Source organism: Hylobates moloch, unplaced genomic scaffold (genome assembly GCF_009828535.3).
Source record: "Hylobates moloch isolate HMO894 unplaced genomic scaffold, HMol_V3 SCAFFOLD_17, whole genome shotgun sequence".
Taxonomy (NCBI): Eukaryota; Metazoa; Chordata; class Mammalia; order Primates; family Hylobatidae; genus Hylobates; species Hylobates moloch.
Genome location: NW_026652292.1, coordinates 60,390,466 through 60,408,635, shown reverse-complemented (window position 1 = coordinate 60,408,635; position 18,170 = coordinate 60,390,466). Strand labels below are relative to the sequence as shown.

General features: G+C 37.4%; 1 protein-coding gene across 2 annotated transcripts in view; it reads left to right on the top strand.

The window, feature by feature from the left end:
* ANAPC4 (anaphase promoting complex subunit 4) overlaps window positions 1-18,170 on the top strand; it is a 107,448-nt gene that overhangs the window by 19,499 nt on the left and 69,779 nt on the right. Inside the window, exons 15-24 of one of the 2 annotated variants that reach the window (XM_032135497.2) lie at window positions 261-361; window positions 445-496; window positions 6,543-6,598; window positions 9,188-9,234; window positions 10,444-10,500; window positions 10,818-10,874; window positions 13,309-13,402; window positions 17,231-17,328; window positions 17,919-17,980; window positions 18,061-18,099. In XM_032135497.2, the coding sequence (XP_031991388.1) occupies window positions 261-361; window positions 445-496; window positions 6,543-6,598; window positions 9,188-9,234; window positions 10,444-10,500; window positions 10,818-10,874; window positions 13,309-13,402; window positions 17,231-17,328; window positions 17,919-17,980; window positions 18,061-18,099 (663 nt within the window). Of the gene's footprint in view, window positions 1-260; window positions 362-444; window positions 497-6,542; window positions 6,599-9,187; window positions 9,238-10,443; window positions 10,501-10,817; window positions 10,875-13,308; window positions 13,403-17,230; window positions 17,329-17,918; window positions 17,981-18,060; window positions 18,100-18,170 lie in introns of both variants that reach the window. The other variant, XM_032135494.2, reaches the window with a different exon arrangement.

The window sequence follows — 18,170 nt, the reverse complement described above, 5'->3', positions numbered from 1 at the left end:
TAAAAGGGTCAGGACTAACAGTGGAACACAATTTGATCATCTTACAAAATTTGAACTTGTCATTTGTTTATCTCTGTAGTCACATTGACCAGATGGTTCTGCTGCAATTTTTAGGAACAGTTTTGAGAAATAATTATTTCTCATGGAAAGAAAATGAAAGTTACTTTCAGTTTTTATTTCTGAAAATTTAGAAATATTCAGGCAAGGTAGTCGCTTGATGATCGTCATGACACTAATTTATTTCTGCTCTGTTTGGATAGTGGCTCAGAGTCTTTATTATACCATTTGAGTGAATTGAAAGGAATGGCTTCATGGAAGCAAAAATATGAACCTCTTGGACTAGATGCTGCAGGAATCGAAGGTAGTGGTTTAATTTCTCAGTGGAATACATTAAACACAGTTTACTTATTTGACAGATGACGTTTATTTATTTTTTCCCTTTAGATGCTATAACTGCTGTGGGTTCTTTTATACTCAAGGCAAATGAACTTCTTCAGTAAGTATTGGGAGTACCTGGAATCACTGACCTAAGAATATGTCACTTTTGACCTAAATAAGAACCTAGTAAGCTGTTATGATTCTCTTAAAATCAGTTTTTAAATTTTTATCAAAATTATGCCTTTATATGGTTCCGACAAGCCAGCAGCACAGAGATTTTATGAAGTAAAGCTGTATTTTCCTGTCCTGGTCATCCTCACCTCAGGTCTTCTCTCCAGAGGGAATCATTTTAACTCTTTAACTACTTCTATTTTTAGTTCTATGGGTTACCTCCATATTTCTAAATTGTATGACTATGCCACATTTCCTTTGTCAATTTTTAGAAATTATTCTGTTTGTTTTGTTTTTCTTAGACTGTTTGGCTTGCTTGTTTTCTTGCATTGTCTGTCTTTTCTTCATCCTTCCGTCCTTTCCCTTCTGAAGGGTGGTATAGTACCTCTGGAGTCCCCTGTTCCAGATGCCTTGTTTAGCCTCCCATCCCTCTGCCTCAGCCTGCAGCTGTGCTCCAGTTCTCCTGCATGGCTACCACCCGGGCATTTTCTTCATTACTCTCCTGGGTTAGACCCAGAACTGCTAGGATTGCCTTTGTTTCTTGGCTTATTTAATCATTTTGCTGGAAAATATCCTCTAGTAACTTTCTCAAAAAGCAGACATAGAAGGTAAACTTTTATCTCCTTTTGTGTTTTTTCTCTGGGTTTAGGATTCCCTGAGGGTTATTGGTTTTCACATAGAACTTCAAAAGCAGAGTTCCATAGGATTCTGTGCTTTTTGTAGCTGATGGAAGGTCTGGTGCTTCTGATTCTTAGCCCTTTATAGTTGTTTTTTTTTTCCTTTTGAAAAAGCTGTAAAAGCATTACTCTTTATTCTTGATATGTTGAAATTTCCTAATAGTGTTTTTAGGTGTGGGCCTTTTAATTCATTGTGCTATAATAAGCCATTTTAACCTGAATTCTCTTGTATTATTCTTTTAGTAATTTCCTCCTCCCTCTTTTATTTACTTTATTATTATTTATTTATTTTTGTTACGAGGTCTCTCTATGTTGCCCAGGCTGGACTTGAGCTCCTGGGCTCAAGTGATCCTCTTGCCTCAGCCTCCTGAGTAGCTGGGGCTACAGGAGTATGCCATTACGCCAAGCTTTCTCTTGTTTTAAACTAGGTTTTTGTTCTAGAAAACTGTTTGGTCAGATATTAGAATTTGTGGTGGATTGATTTCTGTGTCTTTTCTTTTTCTCTTATATTTTTCATATCTTTGTCTTTTTGATTTTCTGAGAGTTTTTTGACTATTGTCAAATGTCAGTAGACATTTGTTGAGCACTTAACTATGTTTTAAATACAGTGATAAGTAATGTTGAGAAAAAACAAGCAAGAAACAAGGACCTAGGGCATGATAAAGTAGGGGATTCAACTTTATATAGGTGATCAGGGAGGCCTCACTGAGAAGGTGAAGTTGGAAGGAGACGGAAGGGAGCAAGCCCTGTTGATGTTTGGGGGTGGAAGGGGCAGCAAGTGTGAAGGCCCTGAGTTTGGAGCATGCCTGGCACGTTGCAGGGACAAGGGCACTATGGCTGAAGTGGATTGAATGAGAGTAAGGTAGGGGGTGGATTGATAGGTGATGGAGGATGGCCAGGTTGCATAGAGCCTGTGGGCAGTTGTTAGGACTTCGGCCTTTACTCTGGATGTAAAAAGAAGCCCTTGGGGATTTAGGAGTAGTGGAGAGGATATGATTTAGGCTTCAGAAAGATCCCTCTTGCTACTCAGAGTTGAGAATAGCTCATAGATAGGCAAGGACAGAAGCCAAGAGAGAAATGGTGGTCAGAATCTGAAGTGGTCAGGATTGGGATATATTTTGAGAATAATTAACAAGATTTTCTCAATGCTTATCTGTAGATGGTGATAATAAGGGGGTCATAGATAATTATGAGTTTAGGGCCTTGGTACTTGAAAGAGTAGAATTGACATTTACTGAAAGGGGGAACAAATGTGAGGGCAGGTTTAGGGAGGGGGAGTGTGGAGTAAGATCAAGAGTTTGGTTTGGACATACTAGATTGTTCTTTAGACTTACTATTTTGAAGTAATTTTACATAAAAATTACAAGAATAATAAAGACAACTCTGCTAATACTCCTTTACTTGATTCATCATTTAAAAATATTATACTGTATTTATCATATAATTTATCTTTTCTGAAACGTGAGAGTATGTTGTTTATATCAGGTGCCTTTTACCTGGAATACTTTAGTGCGTATTTTCTAAGAATAAAATTATTTTCTTACATAACCATAGTACAATTAACAAATTCAGGAATTTTAACATTAATACAGTATATTAACCTACAGTTCAGTTCCCCTTTAGCAATTATCCCAATATGTCCAGTATGATAAGATGCAGTTCAGGATCACGTATTTGTTTTGGTTGCTGTGTCTCTTTAATTTTGAGCAGTTTCTTAAACTCTCTTGGTCTTTTATAAAAGTTGACATTTCTTTAAGAAGCACATCATGTATGTATGTATACGTATGTCTGTGTATCTTTTTTTATGTTTCTTATTTTAGGGTTATCTGATTTTTTTTTTTTTTTTGGAGACTGATTTTTTTTTAATGATTGTATTTAGGTTATGCATCCCTGGCCAGAAATACTACATAATTGGTGTGTCTTTCTCAATTTGTCATATCCAGCAGCACACACAGTGTCCGTCGTCCACCCCTCTCAGTGATGTTAATTTCGGCCACCCTGTCAGTGTGTTAGATGTGTGGAATTTGAAATGCTTATTAGATCTGCAGGTGGAGCTGTCCAGCACAGTGTTAGTTATGTGAGACTAGCGTTCAAGGGAGGGGTCCAAGCTGGAAATGTGCATTTGGGAGCCATCAGCACATTGGTGTTATTTAAAGCCATGGGACTGGATGAGGTAATGAGTGTGCGTAGAGAACAGGAGCGACCTGATTTAAGAATGGGGACGATGAAGAACTAGCAAAGGAAATGGGAGAGACAGAACAACCAGAGGAGTAGGCGTCCTGCAGGCTGAGTGAAGAAGGCATTACAAGAAAGAATGAGGGATTGGTTGACAGATGCTAAGTCAAGCAAAGGAAACACCAAGAATAGAATAGAGTCTTAGAGTATTATTAGGATAGTGACCTTGATAAGAGCCACCTTAGAGAGCGATGGGAGCTGGTACGATACAGAATAAGAGCAGATGCAGAGAAGACAGCAAGTATAGCCTCTTGAGGAGTTTTGCTGTAAAGGGAATGGCCAGTAGATGGAAGCAGAATTGTTGGGTTTTTTTCTTCTTTTTATGTTGGGAAGAACTGGAGCATGTTTATGTATGGATGGAATGATCTAGAAGGTAAAAAATTGAGATGAGAGAGGAGAGGCTCTAAAGAGTATGAGAGAGGTGGGACCTAGTGCAGAAGGGAAAAGGTTGGAAAAGCAGAAGTAGGAACTCATCAGTTGTAGGAGGAAAGGCTGAGAGAGGAGGGTCACAGAGGCCAGTGTATGAGCAGGTGGGAGCTGGGGGATGTTCCCTTCAAGGGGCTTTTATTATCTTAACAGGACATCTGTCATCAGCTGAGAGTAAGGATGGGGAGGCGGTGTTGGAGGTTTAAGAATACAAGGAGAGCTGTGAAGCAGCTGTCTAGTCCAGCAGGAGGTCAAGTGCCCTAATGGAACAGGAGGGCTCTGGGAGTGGGAAAGTGAGGCTGGCTGGCATGGCTGCAGGTCTGCTGCAGGAGTGGGGCACAGAACAGGGGAGCAGTTAGATTTACCAGGCTTCATGAGTAAAATGAAGCAAGAGGAGCAATGGAATTGAAGCAAGGACCAGGTTAAAACGATGGCCCTTGAATCTGAACTACTTTAGGAAGGAAGTGAGGACATGTAGGGGCCGAGAGATGGTGAAAGGTAGTAGAACCAGTAGATGATGTGTCCTGGTGGGAGGAAGGTGGGGGCCCTGGAGAGAGGCTGGACAGATAGGAGGGGGTGTTTGGTCAGTGGAATGCTTGAAATTGAGACTTAGAAGGGTTGCAGTTGGTGATGACAGGGTCTGGGGTGTGAACTTTGGAGTAAATGTCTAAGGTCGGGTTGGAGGACAGGATCATTACACTGAACCATTCTCTTCAATTTCTTATTATAGCAGTCTTTTTAATTCCTCAAAGTGTTCTCCTGTTTCTTTAATCCTCGTTCAAAACTTTGCTTTTGTTTTGTGGATGTGACATCTCACATCTTTCTGAGGATATTAATTAGATTGCTGTTCCCTGAATTATCTTCCCTTGATGGGTCACTTTTCTGTTTATCTTAGTCTCTCCTTGCAAGGTTTCTTTACCAGATGCTTGGTTGCTTACTCATGTTTATTCAGGAGGCAATTTAAAGTTGCTTGGAATCTGTGTAGGTTGGGGCAGCAGGGAGCAGGTGCCAGAGTGTGTGGAGCTTTGCTTCAGGCTACTGGTGCCCACGTGGAAGTGCCTTAGCTCTTCCCACTTTACTCAGTTTCTCTGAGGAATCCTGTTTGTTTTTGACTGGAGAGTAGCCCCCGAGGCATTCTTCGTGTTTTGGAGGAAAGAACATATTGACCACTCTGTGTTATGTTTTCAGTTTGTCCCCCCGTGTCCATCCCCACACAGCGCCCTGAGGTCTTCTGTTAGACCTGACATTCCTAAGGTCTGAGCATCCCTGGGCTTCTCCAGGGCAGAGGCTCCTTCCCAGCTGCCCTCTCCATGCACTGCCTGGCACGGGGCCTCTGCTCTTAAGCCGCATCAGTCACTTTTGCTGTTGAGCTGCATCAGTCTTCTGTCACTTTTGACATTTCTGAAATTTAATTTCTTTTCTATTGTTCTTTTTGTTTTTGTGAGTTTCTAACACATGTACCTCTCTCCATCCACGGCCATTTTAATGGTATTTTAGAAGGTAGAGGCTGTAGATGTGTGTGCTCAGAAGACAAAAAAACACAAGGAGAAATGGCATTGCTTTTCCTGTATTTTGAAGTGTTTTTTGGTTCACCATATTTGCAGAGAGCAGATATAAAATATCACACTTTCTATGATCACTTCTCAATATGAATGAAAGGTAGTTTAACTTATTGTTCTTTCAGGTAAGTAGAATTATTACAGGTTCCAGATGGAGAAACTGAGGCATTGAGCATGTTGATGTTGGTCTGGTGGCCTGGGGTAGGGTTGAACATACTGACTGCACAAAGGAACTTTTTTTCTTTCTGTTATCATTGCTGCAAGAGGGTTTTGATTATATTGCTTAGTAACATAAGAGATGTTTCAGTCTTTTATTCCAAGCGTTTTACTTTGTACCGAAAGGTTAATGATACTGACCTACCTCTCCAGTGGTATTATGAACTTAATGCTTGGAAAGGGCTTTGAGATTTGGGAATGAAAAGCACAGGTTTTTGCCTAGAGTAATTATCTTATACATGTGAGCTTAAAGAGATTGTTTAAAAAGTGATAACCCATCTCTGTATTCAGAGACAGTTTTATCAAAATGAAGATGACTTCCATGTATAACACTCAATTTTGGGGGTACATTTGTGTAAAGCCAAGGGAAATTCAACTTTTGAGATCTCAATTGTTAGAATAAAAAATCAGCTTCCAAAAATAATGGTCCATTGATATCAGAGGTAATGACATAGCACAAATTTGTAATAGTGGTTTTCTGTTGATGTTTTTTCTTCTTACTGAACAATGAGCATTTTCTTTTAAAATGAGAATAATGCTGAAAACTTGTTTTTTCTGATTTATTTGCAAAGTTAGAAAAGGAGTTCATGCTTTACTGAATAATAAGAAAGACTATTACACAGTTTGTGGCAAGGCTGTTGTAACCAGTTAGAATCTAAGTTATTTGCTTTATTTTTATAATCAGTATTTTCTTTTTTGAAATTTTATTTTTAGGTATGTGTTTGATTTGTAATATCTGCTGTTCTAAAGACTTAAATGTCACCCAGATAGGATAAAAGAGAACAGTAAAGATTATGATATTTCATGACAGTTGAGCAGGATGTATGAATCCCCCACATACTAATCTTATTTCTGATTTTTTTTGTTTTTATCTCTTTAGAGTTATAGATAGTAGTATGAAAAACTTCAAAGCATTTTTTCGGTGGCTCTATGTGGGTAAGTTAATTGAGTAAAGCATTTTTATTTTAACACTTTAAAAAAACTATAGGAGTATTATCTTAGACTGTTTCAATAAATCTAGTACAATTTCAAATACTTTGAGAGAACTGTATAATGATCCCTGTTGTACCTTTCACCTAGCTTCAGCAGTTATCAACACATGGCCAGTCTTACTTTATTCATACACTCACCTCCCCACAGAAATATTTATTTATTTTTTTATTAGTATTTAATAAATATACATATTTTTGGAGTACTCATGATAATTTAATTCATTCATATAATTTGTAAAGATCAAATCAGTGTAATTGGGATATGTATCACCTTAAACATTTTTCCTTGTGCTAGAAACATTCCTTACAGAACTGTTAAAGCTAACTTGTAGTCTGTGTTATCCCTGTCGCTCACCGATAGTTCACATTTTTTTACTTTGTAACGTCCCCTTAGGTTAACATAACATTCTTAAACATTTTTGTAAGTATCAGGCACTGTTAGGTGCTAGATTTTAAAAGTAAAAAAGAAAAAAAAATAAGTCTCTGTCCTTGGGTAGCTTATCTTCTGTTTGATTATTTGGTCTTCTGTCTTTAGATCTCTGCTGCCCACTATGGTAGCCACTAGCCACATGTGGCTATTTAAGTAGATTGAAATCCTATAAAACTGTACATTTGGTTCCTTAGCCATACTGTCCACATTTGAGGTTCTCAGCAGCCACAAATGGTTAGTGGCCGCACAGAAGTAGAACATTTCCGTTACCACTTCTATTGTGTACTGATGCTCCAGCTAAATAGAATGCAGACCACTTATAGTCTGTCTTTGTGTCTTCACAATGTCTTTGCATTTGGGCAGGTAGTTAGTAAGTATTTGTTGACTTGATATTAAATGTTTTGTATTCACTCTGCAGTATATGCATATTTTATTTAGGTCCATTTATATTGCTATTTTTGTGAACTCTCAATATCCTTAAAATAATCCAGCATATATTTCCCTCCAACAAATGCAAAATTTAGTGTTAATGTAATTTATCTCACACTTGTTGAAACTCTAAAGAGTAAAATAGAATGAAAATTACCTGTAATGTGCTGATATCCTTTAAACAAATGTCCAGATCTTCAGTTCTAATACTGTAAAAACAGACTATATTTTTCAACCTAACATAATTGCTTTTGTTTAAAAACTGGATGTGATCTGCATATGTTGATACTTGACATTTTTTGATATTTCTGAAAACTTTACCAATACTAACCAGAATGAGGAACCAGAGTGCTTATCAGGCTGGCCTGTTTAAGATCCATGTTGTTAATTAGAATAAATTAGAATATTAAAACTGAATGAGACCTTAGAAGACTTTTTTTTTGCAGAGGTAGTTTGGTTTTACGTATAATTACTGGAGGTAGTTTAGGCAGTGTCTATCCTTACTACACATTCTAACTGTAGTAAGAATCAGGATTATCCTTACTACACGTTCTAACTGTAGTAAGAATCAGGATTATCCTTACTACACGTTCTAACTGTAGTAAGAATCAGGATTATCCTTACTACACGTTCTAACTGTAGTAAGAATCAGGATTCTAACTGTAGTAAGAATCTAACTGTAGTAAGAATCAGAACTGTAGCAATGTGGTACTCTTATTCAGGATTAGAAGAGAAATGACTTACTGCTTGGTCCTTCTCATTAGAGCAGGACATTGTAGAAAGCACACTGGATTGGAGAAGTGGAGATCTACTTGTAATCCTGGCCCTGTCCCCAGTAGATACCTGTATAACCTTGGTTTTCTTCTTTGTAAGATGTAATCTCCATGAAGGCAGGGATGTCTTTTATACTGATATATCGCTAGCACCTAGGGTATGCTCAATAAGTAGTTTTTTTGGATGGATAAGAATGAGTGGAACTAGATTTTAGCACCCCTTTCAGATAACTTAGATGTTTAAATTAATTAAAAACAGTTATGTATTTGCAAAAGTACTTCTGACTTGCTTGTTACTGACCAAATGCAATTAAGAACCATGTTCAAATACCATGCAGAAGCACATGAAACATACTTTGTCTTGACTTAGGTGGAGCATAATACAAAACACATGGTACTGATGAGGACACTCCTATGAAAGGACAAAGAGAGTCAACTACAGATACTAGATCAAAGAAAAGTACATAAATATACTGTAAGTGCGTAGCAGAAAAGACCAAGGGAAATAAACAGATTTATTTGGTATCGTAAGGCTTTGGAGGAAAGAATGGCTTGCAGATTTTAAGAGCAGAAACATCACCAGGTTAAAAGGAGGGATTCTTACACACGTAGTCTTAGCACAGACAGCAGTTAGGTTTGTCTGGAGTGGCAACAGGTTGAATTGAAGAAGAAAAAGAATAGTTTAGAATGGTTAGACCGACAATTTTGAACCTGAAAATATGAATCAAATTTAAGTTCTGGCACCCCTTAGTTTTTGGAAGAAAAATGTTTTTGTTGGTGAAAAGCTGTGTAAAATTGAAGATTTAGTTCAGTCAGACACCTTGTCTTTCAAATGTATTTATAATTAAAATTATGTTTGTAGTTTGCTTTTAAAGATAGTTTTTTAACTTTGTATTTCCAGCAATGTTGAGAATGACGGAAGACCACGTGCTTCCCGAGCTGAATAAGGTAGTATGTACTAGTGCATTTTCACAGTGTTCACATTGTCCTGCTTGAACTCAGCTGTGCTGGTCATTTTGGTACCCTTATTCAGTTATTAGTTAACAGGATGTCAGGAGGTAGACGTTAGATCCCTTAAGCACCACCTTTTTAAAAAAGAAATTTGCATGTTTTGTGTATTGTTTCATCTCATAGAATACCTTTATTATAACTATATAAATTTATAGTTTTCATGTTTGGATAAGGTTTTATAATCCATGTAAGACAGCATCCTTGTATTCCTTACTTTGACTTCCTTAAATTTTAAATGCTTCTTATTTTCTTTGGAAATCAGGTGCTTAGATATTAGTCCCTCTGTTGATGTCTGGTAAGCAACAGTTTCTTTCTAAAGAAAGAAAGGAAGGATTCCTATAAGGACTGTGACAAGCGGTGATGGAATCTCCTTCCAGGGAAGTCTTACGGAATACGGCAGAATTTCCACTTGATTCCTGCAGCTCACTCTTCTTCACCCCTGCTGAAACTGTTGATAGGTTAGGTAGTTTTGAGCCTGAAAAAAATGGACAGCATTAAAATTAGCCTCGTGAACTAGATGAGAAAGGGATCCTCCACTCCCTACAACTCGTTTGCTAAGTCGATCTTTTGCACTGTGGGTGACTGACCTTGCAAACCAGGAAAGTTTCACAATAGTTGTTTTTCTGACATCACTGTTAGCTTTATTTTGGGAGTAAAATATGTCAGTTGTTGGAAGGGATCCTAAGGTATAATTTTCTGAGGGCTGAAGAACTAAATTGGGATAAATTCAGGTCATTGCAAGAAGCCGGAGCCTACACTGAAGCAGACAGCACTGTTTGCCTGCAGCCCTTAACTAAGGGTGACACATCTTATCTGGGATCCAGTTCCCATTCCCAAAGGAGGGACCTCAGCACATGTGGTCTTAGCACAATGCCTGAAATAATAAACAACCTTAGGCTATAAAGAGTTTTGTAGCTATTGGATTAACTGATTGGAAGATGAGTTCACATGTTTAATTACATTCTCGGAACCCCAGGCGTTCATATTTTCACAGTCGCTAATCTATATTTCTTTGAAAGAATTTTGCCAGTTTTCCCATGGGTTTTAGTAGATAGTAAAAATGTCACATTTATAATTATGTACCATTTCTTTTATTGAGCAACTTTCTTTTATCTTGATTTTTCTTTTTGTTCCTTTTGTTGATAGATGACTCAGAAAGATATCACATTTGTTGCTGAATTTCTTACTGAACATTTCAATGAGGTAAGAAGTTGATATTTCTGTAATGCAGTTTAAAAAAAAATTACAGTAAACCTGGATAATGACAAGACATAATTAAATTTAACCCAATTTAATTGAAGTCCATAGCAATTACTTTTTTTAAACTGTTGAACTAATTATGTTTATAAACATAGTCAATAAACCAGACTTTTGTTTGTGTGTCTTATAATCTATAAAAGGAAATAATAACTGCCACTCACGGCTCTCTTGAAAAGGAAGATTTTGGGTTTAAATTTAAGATATTTTTCTTCATGAGTTGACTTAAGAATTAAACTATGTTTTTTTTTTTTTTTTCCCAGGCTCCAGACCTTTATAATCGAAAAGGAAAATACTTTAACGTTGAAAGAGTTGGTCAGGTATGGGCTTTGAACTCATTTTAAAACCTTAGCAGTGTTCATCTTTGTTATCCAAAGTTTCTGGAAAGCATTACAATACCAAGTAATACAGGAGCTCTGCCCTTTTAGTAAAATTAATAAAAAGCAGCAGTTTTTAAACATTTTGCTCTGAGAACCCTTTTACATTCTTAAAAATTATTGAGGACTAAAAACACAAAAATTAGCTGGGTGTGGTGGTGGGCACCTGTAATCCCAGCTACTTGGGAGGCTGAGGCAGGAAAATCACTTGAACCCAGGAGACAAAGGTTTCAGTGAGCTGAGATTGAGCCACTGCACTTCACCCAGGGCGACAGAATAAGACTCTGTCTCAAAAAAGAAAAAAAAAATTATCGAGGACTAGAAAAGAGCTTTTGTTTATGTGAGCTGTTATTTATTGCTGATAGGCATTATTAGGTATTAAAAATTAAACATAATAAAAAATTATTCCTTAAATCACTCAAAAATAGAATATACCCGCCAGGCATTGTGACTTACGCCTGTAATCCCAGCTACTCGAGAGGCTGAGGCATGAGAATTGCTTGAACCCAGGAGGCGGAGGTTGCAGTGAGCCAGGATTGCATTACTGCACTCCAGCCTGGGCGATAGAGGGAGACTCAGTCTCAAAAGAAAAAGAAGAAAAAAAAAAAGAATATATCCATTACTATTACATGTTAATATAAATATTTTTAGTGAAAAAATAATGATATTTTACAAAATAATTTAGTTAAGAGTGGTAATGTTTCATATTGCAAACCTCTTTGATGTCCAGCCTAATAGAAAACAGGTGGATTCTCATATCTGCTGCTACATTTAGTCTGTTTCGATATGTTGTTTCTATAGTATCAGTGTATATGAAAAAAGTCTGGCCTCACACAGGTGTGTATATGAAAAGGGAGAAGTATTCTATTTAGGTTTTTCAGATAATTGTGACTTTGCTTTATTATATCAAATGTGGACAAGTGATAATATCTTAAAGGTTTGTTTCAGTGTGGAATCTAAAATTGCATCAGTGAACGTTTTTTACATTAAAATTCATTCATCTCCCTTGCTCTTTGAACGGATCTTTTGTCCGTGCATAATTTTGTAACATCCTGCTTTGGTCATTTGGGAAATATTGGTTCCCTGAGTCATCCAGCTGTTGTAAATGCTGCCACCTTTTATCAAACTATAAGCTAGATTTCATTAATAGCACCACCAATTTAATCAGAAAAGTCTTTGTGTTGTGAAGCACACAGGGGCAGATGCAGGTTTTCCAAAAAAAAAAAATTTTTTTTTTTTTTTGAGATAGGGTATTTCCTCTGAGTAGTACAGTGGTGCAATCACAGCTCACTGCAGCCTCCACCAGTCGGACTCACCTCTTGTAGCTGGGGCTACAAGCACACACCACCATGCCTGGCTAATTTTTGTCTTTATTTTGTGGAGACCCGCCATGTTGCCCAGGCTGGTCTTGAGCTCCTGGGCTCAAGTGATACACCTGCCATGGCCTCCTAAAGTGCAGGGATTACAGGCATGAACCACTGTGCCCAGCCTATTTTTGCTTTTAACGTAAGTGCTTTTCCTCAAGATAACCATCATATTTTGTGTAGCAAAAGTGCCTATGTATAACTCTCAATTCTGTCACACAGAATATTAAAGATTTGTACTCAAGGGTTGAAAATAAAGTTAATGATTTAATGACTTCATTAAAGATAAATGAAACTATGAGTATGTGACAGAAAAAGAAAACAGTGACTGCTGGTATGATTTGGGACCACTACCTTGACTCTTGGCTGAGACACTTAAAGTTTTCCCCACCATCAGTGCAAATGTTAGCACAGTGTAAAGGGCAGGTGACATCTACATTACTATAAAACTAGTATTGACTTTGTGGATCCCCAAAAGCATCTTGGGGATTCCCAGGGGCTTGTGGACCTCACTTGAAGAACAACTGCCATAGAGTATATTGACAGTATATTGATAATTGATACTTAGGAAACTAATTTCTAACTTGCATATGTAAAATTAAAATATGCTCATGAAAAAGAAACACAATTTAAGTTCAATTTGTGGTCTCTACATCTACAACATAATAATCTTGTAATACTTTGCAGTTTGTTTAGTTACTTGACCAAACAAACTACAAACTGTTCAGTTTCTTTAATTTTTAAGACAGTAGCTAGCTAACATTTATGGAGGGCTTAATTCCACCACATACACAGCAGATTTTGGCTACCTCACTTAGAGTAATAGTAATGCACTTTCAGAGGACTTGGCAATAAAACAGAGTAACTTATTAAGTTAAAAAAGTGTTAAACAGATTTTAGACCCTAATTCTTTGATTTACTAAACTTAACTTTTTTTGTCTTTTACTTTTTTTCTTTTTCCATTTTCCCTTCCAGGTATGAATAAACTTAAATTTCTAATTCTGTATTTCTAGTATTTGAAAGATGAAGATGATGATCTTGTGTCACCCCCTAACACAGAAGGAAACCAGTGGTATGACTTTCTTCAAAATAGCAGCCACCTTAAAGGTATTTCATGAACCAACCAGATTTTGGCCATTTTTGTTTTTATTTAAGACTAGGTCTTGAATAGTTCTGCTAACAGTTTTGCTGAAAACTTGCTGAACACTTACCTAAGTTTATTAGACTTATTTGATTATAGGAACAGCAAAATAACCAATAGTGTATGACATCACCATGATAGATAGAAGACACTCTGAAGTTAACTATGCTGTAGCAAGATTGCTTATTCCTAAGTGTTCTTATATAAGTGTTTTGCACCCTGTAAAAAATAGGATTTTAAGGGGAAACTATATAGAGCCAAATAGTGAGAAAAGTCTTTTTTGCCAGTTCCAATTTATTATCTTCTAAAAGCACAGGGATGCTCAACTGTATTCTCCTCGGGTTGTAGTTTTGTGTGTGTGTGTGTGGGTGTGTACTTGTTATACCTTTCATTTTCTAGAATGTCAGAATGTTAATACAGTAAAGCTATCCAGCATTATTAGGGATGCAGCACATAATAGCAACCATTAAATATGCCAGCACATCTTACCATTTTAGATGAAAATATTTTAAAGCTCGTATTTCTTTGATGTCTGAAAGAATAATCTGACCAGATTTAGCAATTGCTTAGATCTTTAAGGTAGTGGGTGCTTAGTCTAACTAAACATTTATGGGGTGCTTAGTCTGCCATATACACACAATACCTGCTTTAATCCTCACAAGATTCTATGGGTAGGTACTTGGTATCCCCATTTACTAATGAGGAAACAGAAGGTTAGAGAAGCCCAGGATTACACAAGCTGGTTAGTGATGGAGCTAGGATTCTGTTAATATGAAAGCTAGACTGGCAGTACAGGTTGAGCATCTTAATCCAAAAATCCGAAATCTGAAAATGCTCCAAAATCTAAAACTTTTTGAGCACCAACATGACACCACTAGTGGAAAATTCCATACCTCATATGATGGGTCCCAGTCAAAATGCAGTCAAGACTTTGTTTCAAGCACAAAATTATTAAATATATTGTATAAGATGTACCTGAAGCATAAATGAATTTCGTATTTAGACTTGAGTTCCATCCCCAAGATATCTCATTATGTATATGCAAATATTCCAGATTCAAAAAAAATCCCAAACACTTCCGGACCCAAGCATTTCGAGTAAGTGAAACTCAACCTATAGCAATTTCTGCCACTTCTATTTGGTTGCTGCTTCTATGAATGAATGAATGAATGAATGAGGGAGAGAATTCTTTGATGCCAAGAACTTTGCATATAGTCCAAATTCTTTTTCAAGGCAGAACCTATTTTGTATTGCCAGAGAGTCTTGAGGTCAGTAAGGAGATGCACTGGTGCAAGTTGGCTATTGAATGCAGGGAGGATAAAGGTACGGGAGACGCTACTCATTTACTGTATTTAATCGGGATGCCCAGGGAATAAGGCAGGATGTCTGGGGAGGGTCAGTGGCAGTGTGTCAAGAGTAGCGGCACCTGGACCCTGTTGCTATTTTGGCTATTATTGATCCAGGGAACTTTGCAAGGCTAAAAATAGGTCCTACTCTCTTTTATTTACCCCACATCTTACGTGTCTGAATAAGAAAGGCCTGATCTTAGCTACAGACCTAATGGAACTCACTATTGAGTTCCATAATGAATTCTAGTGAGGAAATATCAGTGAAACTGTTTTCTTACCCTGCTAAAATCAAGTGCTAAATACTTGATCTGTGTACTTTCTTTAGGGTACATGGGTCAGTATTGTGTGATGGGTAAAAGTTGGTGCTCTGGAAGCTGGATTGTCTGGGTTGGAATCTGCTCTACTACTTCGTAGTAACATGGCTCAGAGCAAGTTGCCTAACCTCTCTGTGCCATAGTTTCTCATCTGTAAAATGAAGATGGTAATAATGCCTCCCTCAAAAAACTGGTGTGGAGATTAAATAAATTAATCTACATAAGCCCTTAGACTAATGCCTGGCACTTAGCACAGAAGCAGTCTGTAGGTTAGTTTCTGAGCAGTTTTTACTCAGTGTTTCTGACAACAAAATGAGATAGATTTTTTTCCTCCTGACACCAACCAATTTTGACACCAATGGGTTGTCCCTACAATTCAATTCTGACACTAATTACAGATGGTTAGCGCAGACCTCACAGGATAAGGACGCAGTCCCACAAGACTGCCCTCACGTCAAATGTCAGGTCTCTAGGTCCCCACATCTCTTGGGTAGCCGTGCTTGTTGTCTGACTTTGCTATAACGTTAAGGTCAAGAGTTCCCAGAACCTTTCTCCCTTTCAGGTTGGATAATTTTGCTAGAATGGCTCACAAAACTCAGGGAAACATATAATTTTTGTTTACCAGTGTGTTGTAAAGAATATGACTCAGGAACAGCCACATAGAAGTGCTATATCAGGCAGGCTATGGACAGAAAGGTGCAGAGCTTCCATGCTCTCCCAGAACCTGGACATATTCCCCACCCAGAAAGTTCTCTGAACCTCATTGTCCCAGTGTGTTTATGGAGGTTTCATTATGTAGACATGATTGATGAAGTCATTGGCCATTGGTGGTTGAACTCAACCTCCAAGCCCCTCTCTCCTCCCTGGAGGCTGGCGGGTGGAGCTGAAGGTTCCAAACTTCTAACAAGGCTTGGTCTTTTTGGTGGCCAGCCCCTATCCTAAAGCTATCTAGGTGCCAGCCAAGAGTTGCCTCATTAAAACAAAAGATGGTAGTCCTAGCACTTTGGGAGGGTGAGGCTGGCGGATCACTTGAGATCAGGAGTTTGAGACCTGACCAACATGGTGAAACCCTGTCTCTGTTAAAAATTAGCTGGGTGTGGTGGTATGCACCTGTAGTCCTGTTACTTGGGAGGCTGAGGCAGGAGAATTGCTTGAATCCGGGAGGCAGAGGTTGCAATGAGCTGAGATTGCACCACTGCACTCCAGCCTGGGCAACAGAATGAGACTCTGTCTTTAAAAAAAGAAAAAAAAAAAAAAGATGTTCCTGTCACCTTTATCACTCAGGAAATTCCAAGGGTTTTTGGAAGCTCTGTTCTAGGAACTAGAAACAAAGATCAGTGTTTTTCTATGATACCATAGCATCTGTCACCTTGAGGACTTAAAATCTTAATGTGATTATAGTTCATTTTATCCAGCATGGCTTTGTCTAAGGGAGGGCCTACAAAGCACAGTGGAAGAGGGTGGGCATTAGAGTCAGACTTGGGTTTGATTGATAGGTCTAGATACTTAGTTATTTTCACACTGGGCAATTGCCTAAATCTGTTAAGCTTCATTTTTTTTTTTCATCTGTAAATTGGAGAATATGGTGTTTACTTCATATGGCTATTGTAAGCAATAAAAAAAGGTATTTTAAACACCTAGCATAGCAGGTGTTAGTGCTAAATTATATATTACTTTCTCCTGATAAAGTAACCTCTTAAAAAAGTAAAGAGCTTATTTATATAGAGCTAGTTTCCAGTCTCTTGTTTTTGAGACTTAAAAAACAGTACTGGACTGCTGTTGTCGTTTCACTGTGGCAAAGAATAGAAGAATGAACTTTATTTTTTCATATATTTGATGGTTCCCAAATAATTCCTTTCTTCTTATAGCCAGCAGAAACCTACAGTTGGATTTTGGTGAGTCTAAGTTTGTAGTAAGTGAGATTGTTTTTAGTGAGCTGTCAGTGGGGGTTGATGAAAGGCAGAAGACCATGGTCGTTTTTAATGAGGTTGAGTAAAAATCCAATGAAGTGGTCAGTGAAAATTCTACCTCGAGATAAACTGTGCAGACTGGCTCTAACAGATTATTTTCTTCTAATTATAAGTTTGCTATAGCTTCTTTTATTTTTGTTTCTGTTTTTGTTTGAAACCAGAAAGTCCTTTGCTGTTTCCTTATTATCCTCGAAAATCATTGCATTTTGTGAAAAGGCGGATGGAGAATATTATTGATCAGTGTTTGCAAAAGCCAGCAGTAAGTCTGAAAGAAATGCATGTCTTTTTGTAGGAGCAATAGTGTCTACAGTTTGTGGCTCACTTATGCAAATGATCTTAATTTTTAGAATGAACTGTGAAAATGTTGATATTCAACTGTTTTTGATTAACAAAAGTAACAATTTCATATGGTTCAACCTAATACTCCAACTTAAGTTTCTTACACACGTGTGTGTGTGTGTGTGTGTGTGTGTGTGTGTAAGTGTAAAGATTACTAAAGGTGTTGGCATCTTGAATATTTTATTTGTTTCCAGAAGAAATTCATTGTAAACAGTCTTAGTTACAGAGCTGATGTGTCTCTGTTTACTACTGAAGGATGTGAATGAATGGTTGTTATGAGACCAGAGGGAGGTGGTCTTAAACCTGCCATGTGCTCAGCACCAGGGTCCTTTTCAGCTCAGAATTTTCTCTTTTTCCTTACTGTTACATTGTCGTTAAAGTTTCTTATGTACAAGGTTTGGTGATATAGGCGATGTTTTTACTACATTCGAACAGTGACGGTCAGTCACTTTCTGTAGAGTGTGTGCGTATTAATGTTCTAATTATATTTTAAAATCTTATTTTATATAGGATGTAATTGGAAAATCGATGAATCAAGCAATCTGTATTCCATTGTATAGAGATACCAGAAGGTAATTCTGTTTACCTATTGGGTGGTGTAATTCAGCAGCCAATTTAAATTTTTCTCATTTCTTTTTCCCTTTTATTTTAGTGAGGATTCTACACGTAGATTGTTCAAATTTCCTTTTCTGTAAGTATGTATTTCTTCCCTATCTTGAGTGAACAATACAGTTTTGTTTTGTCCATCAATAGTTAAAAAAT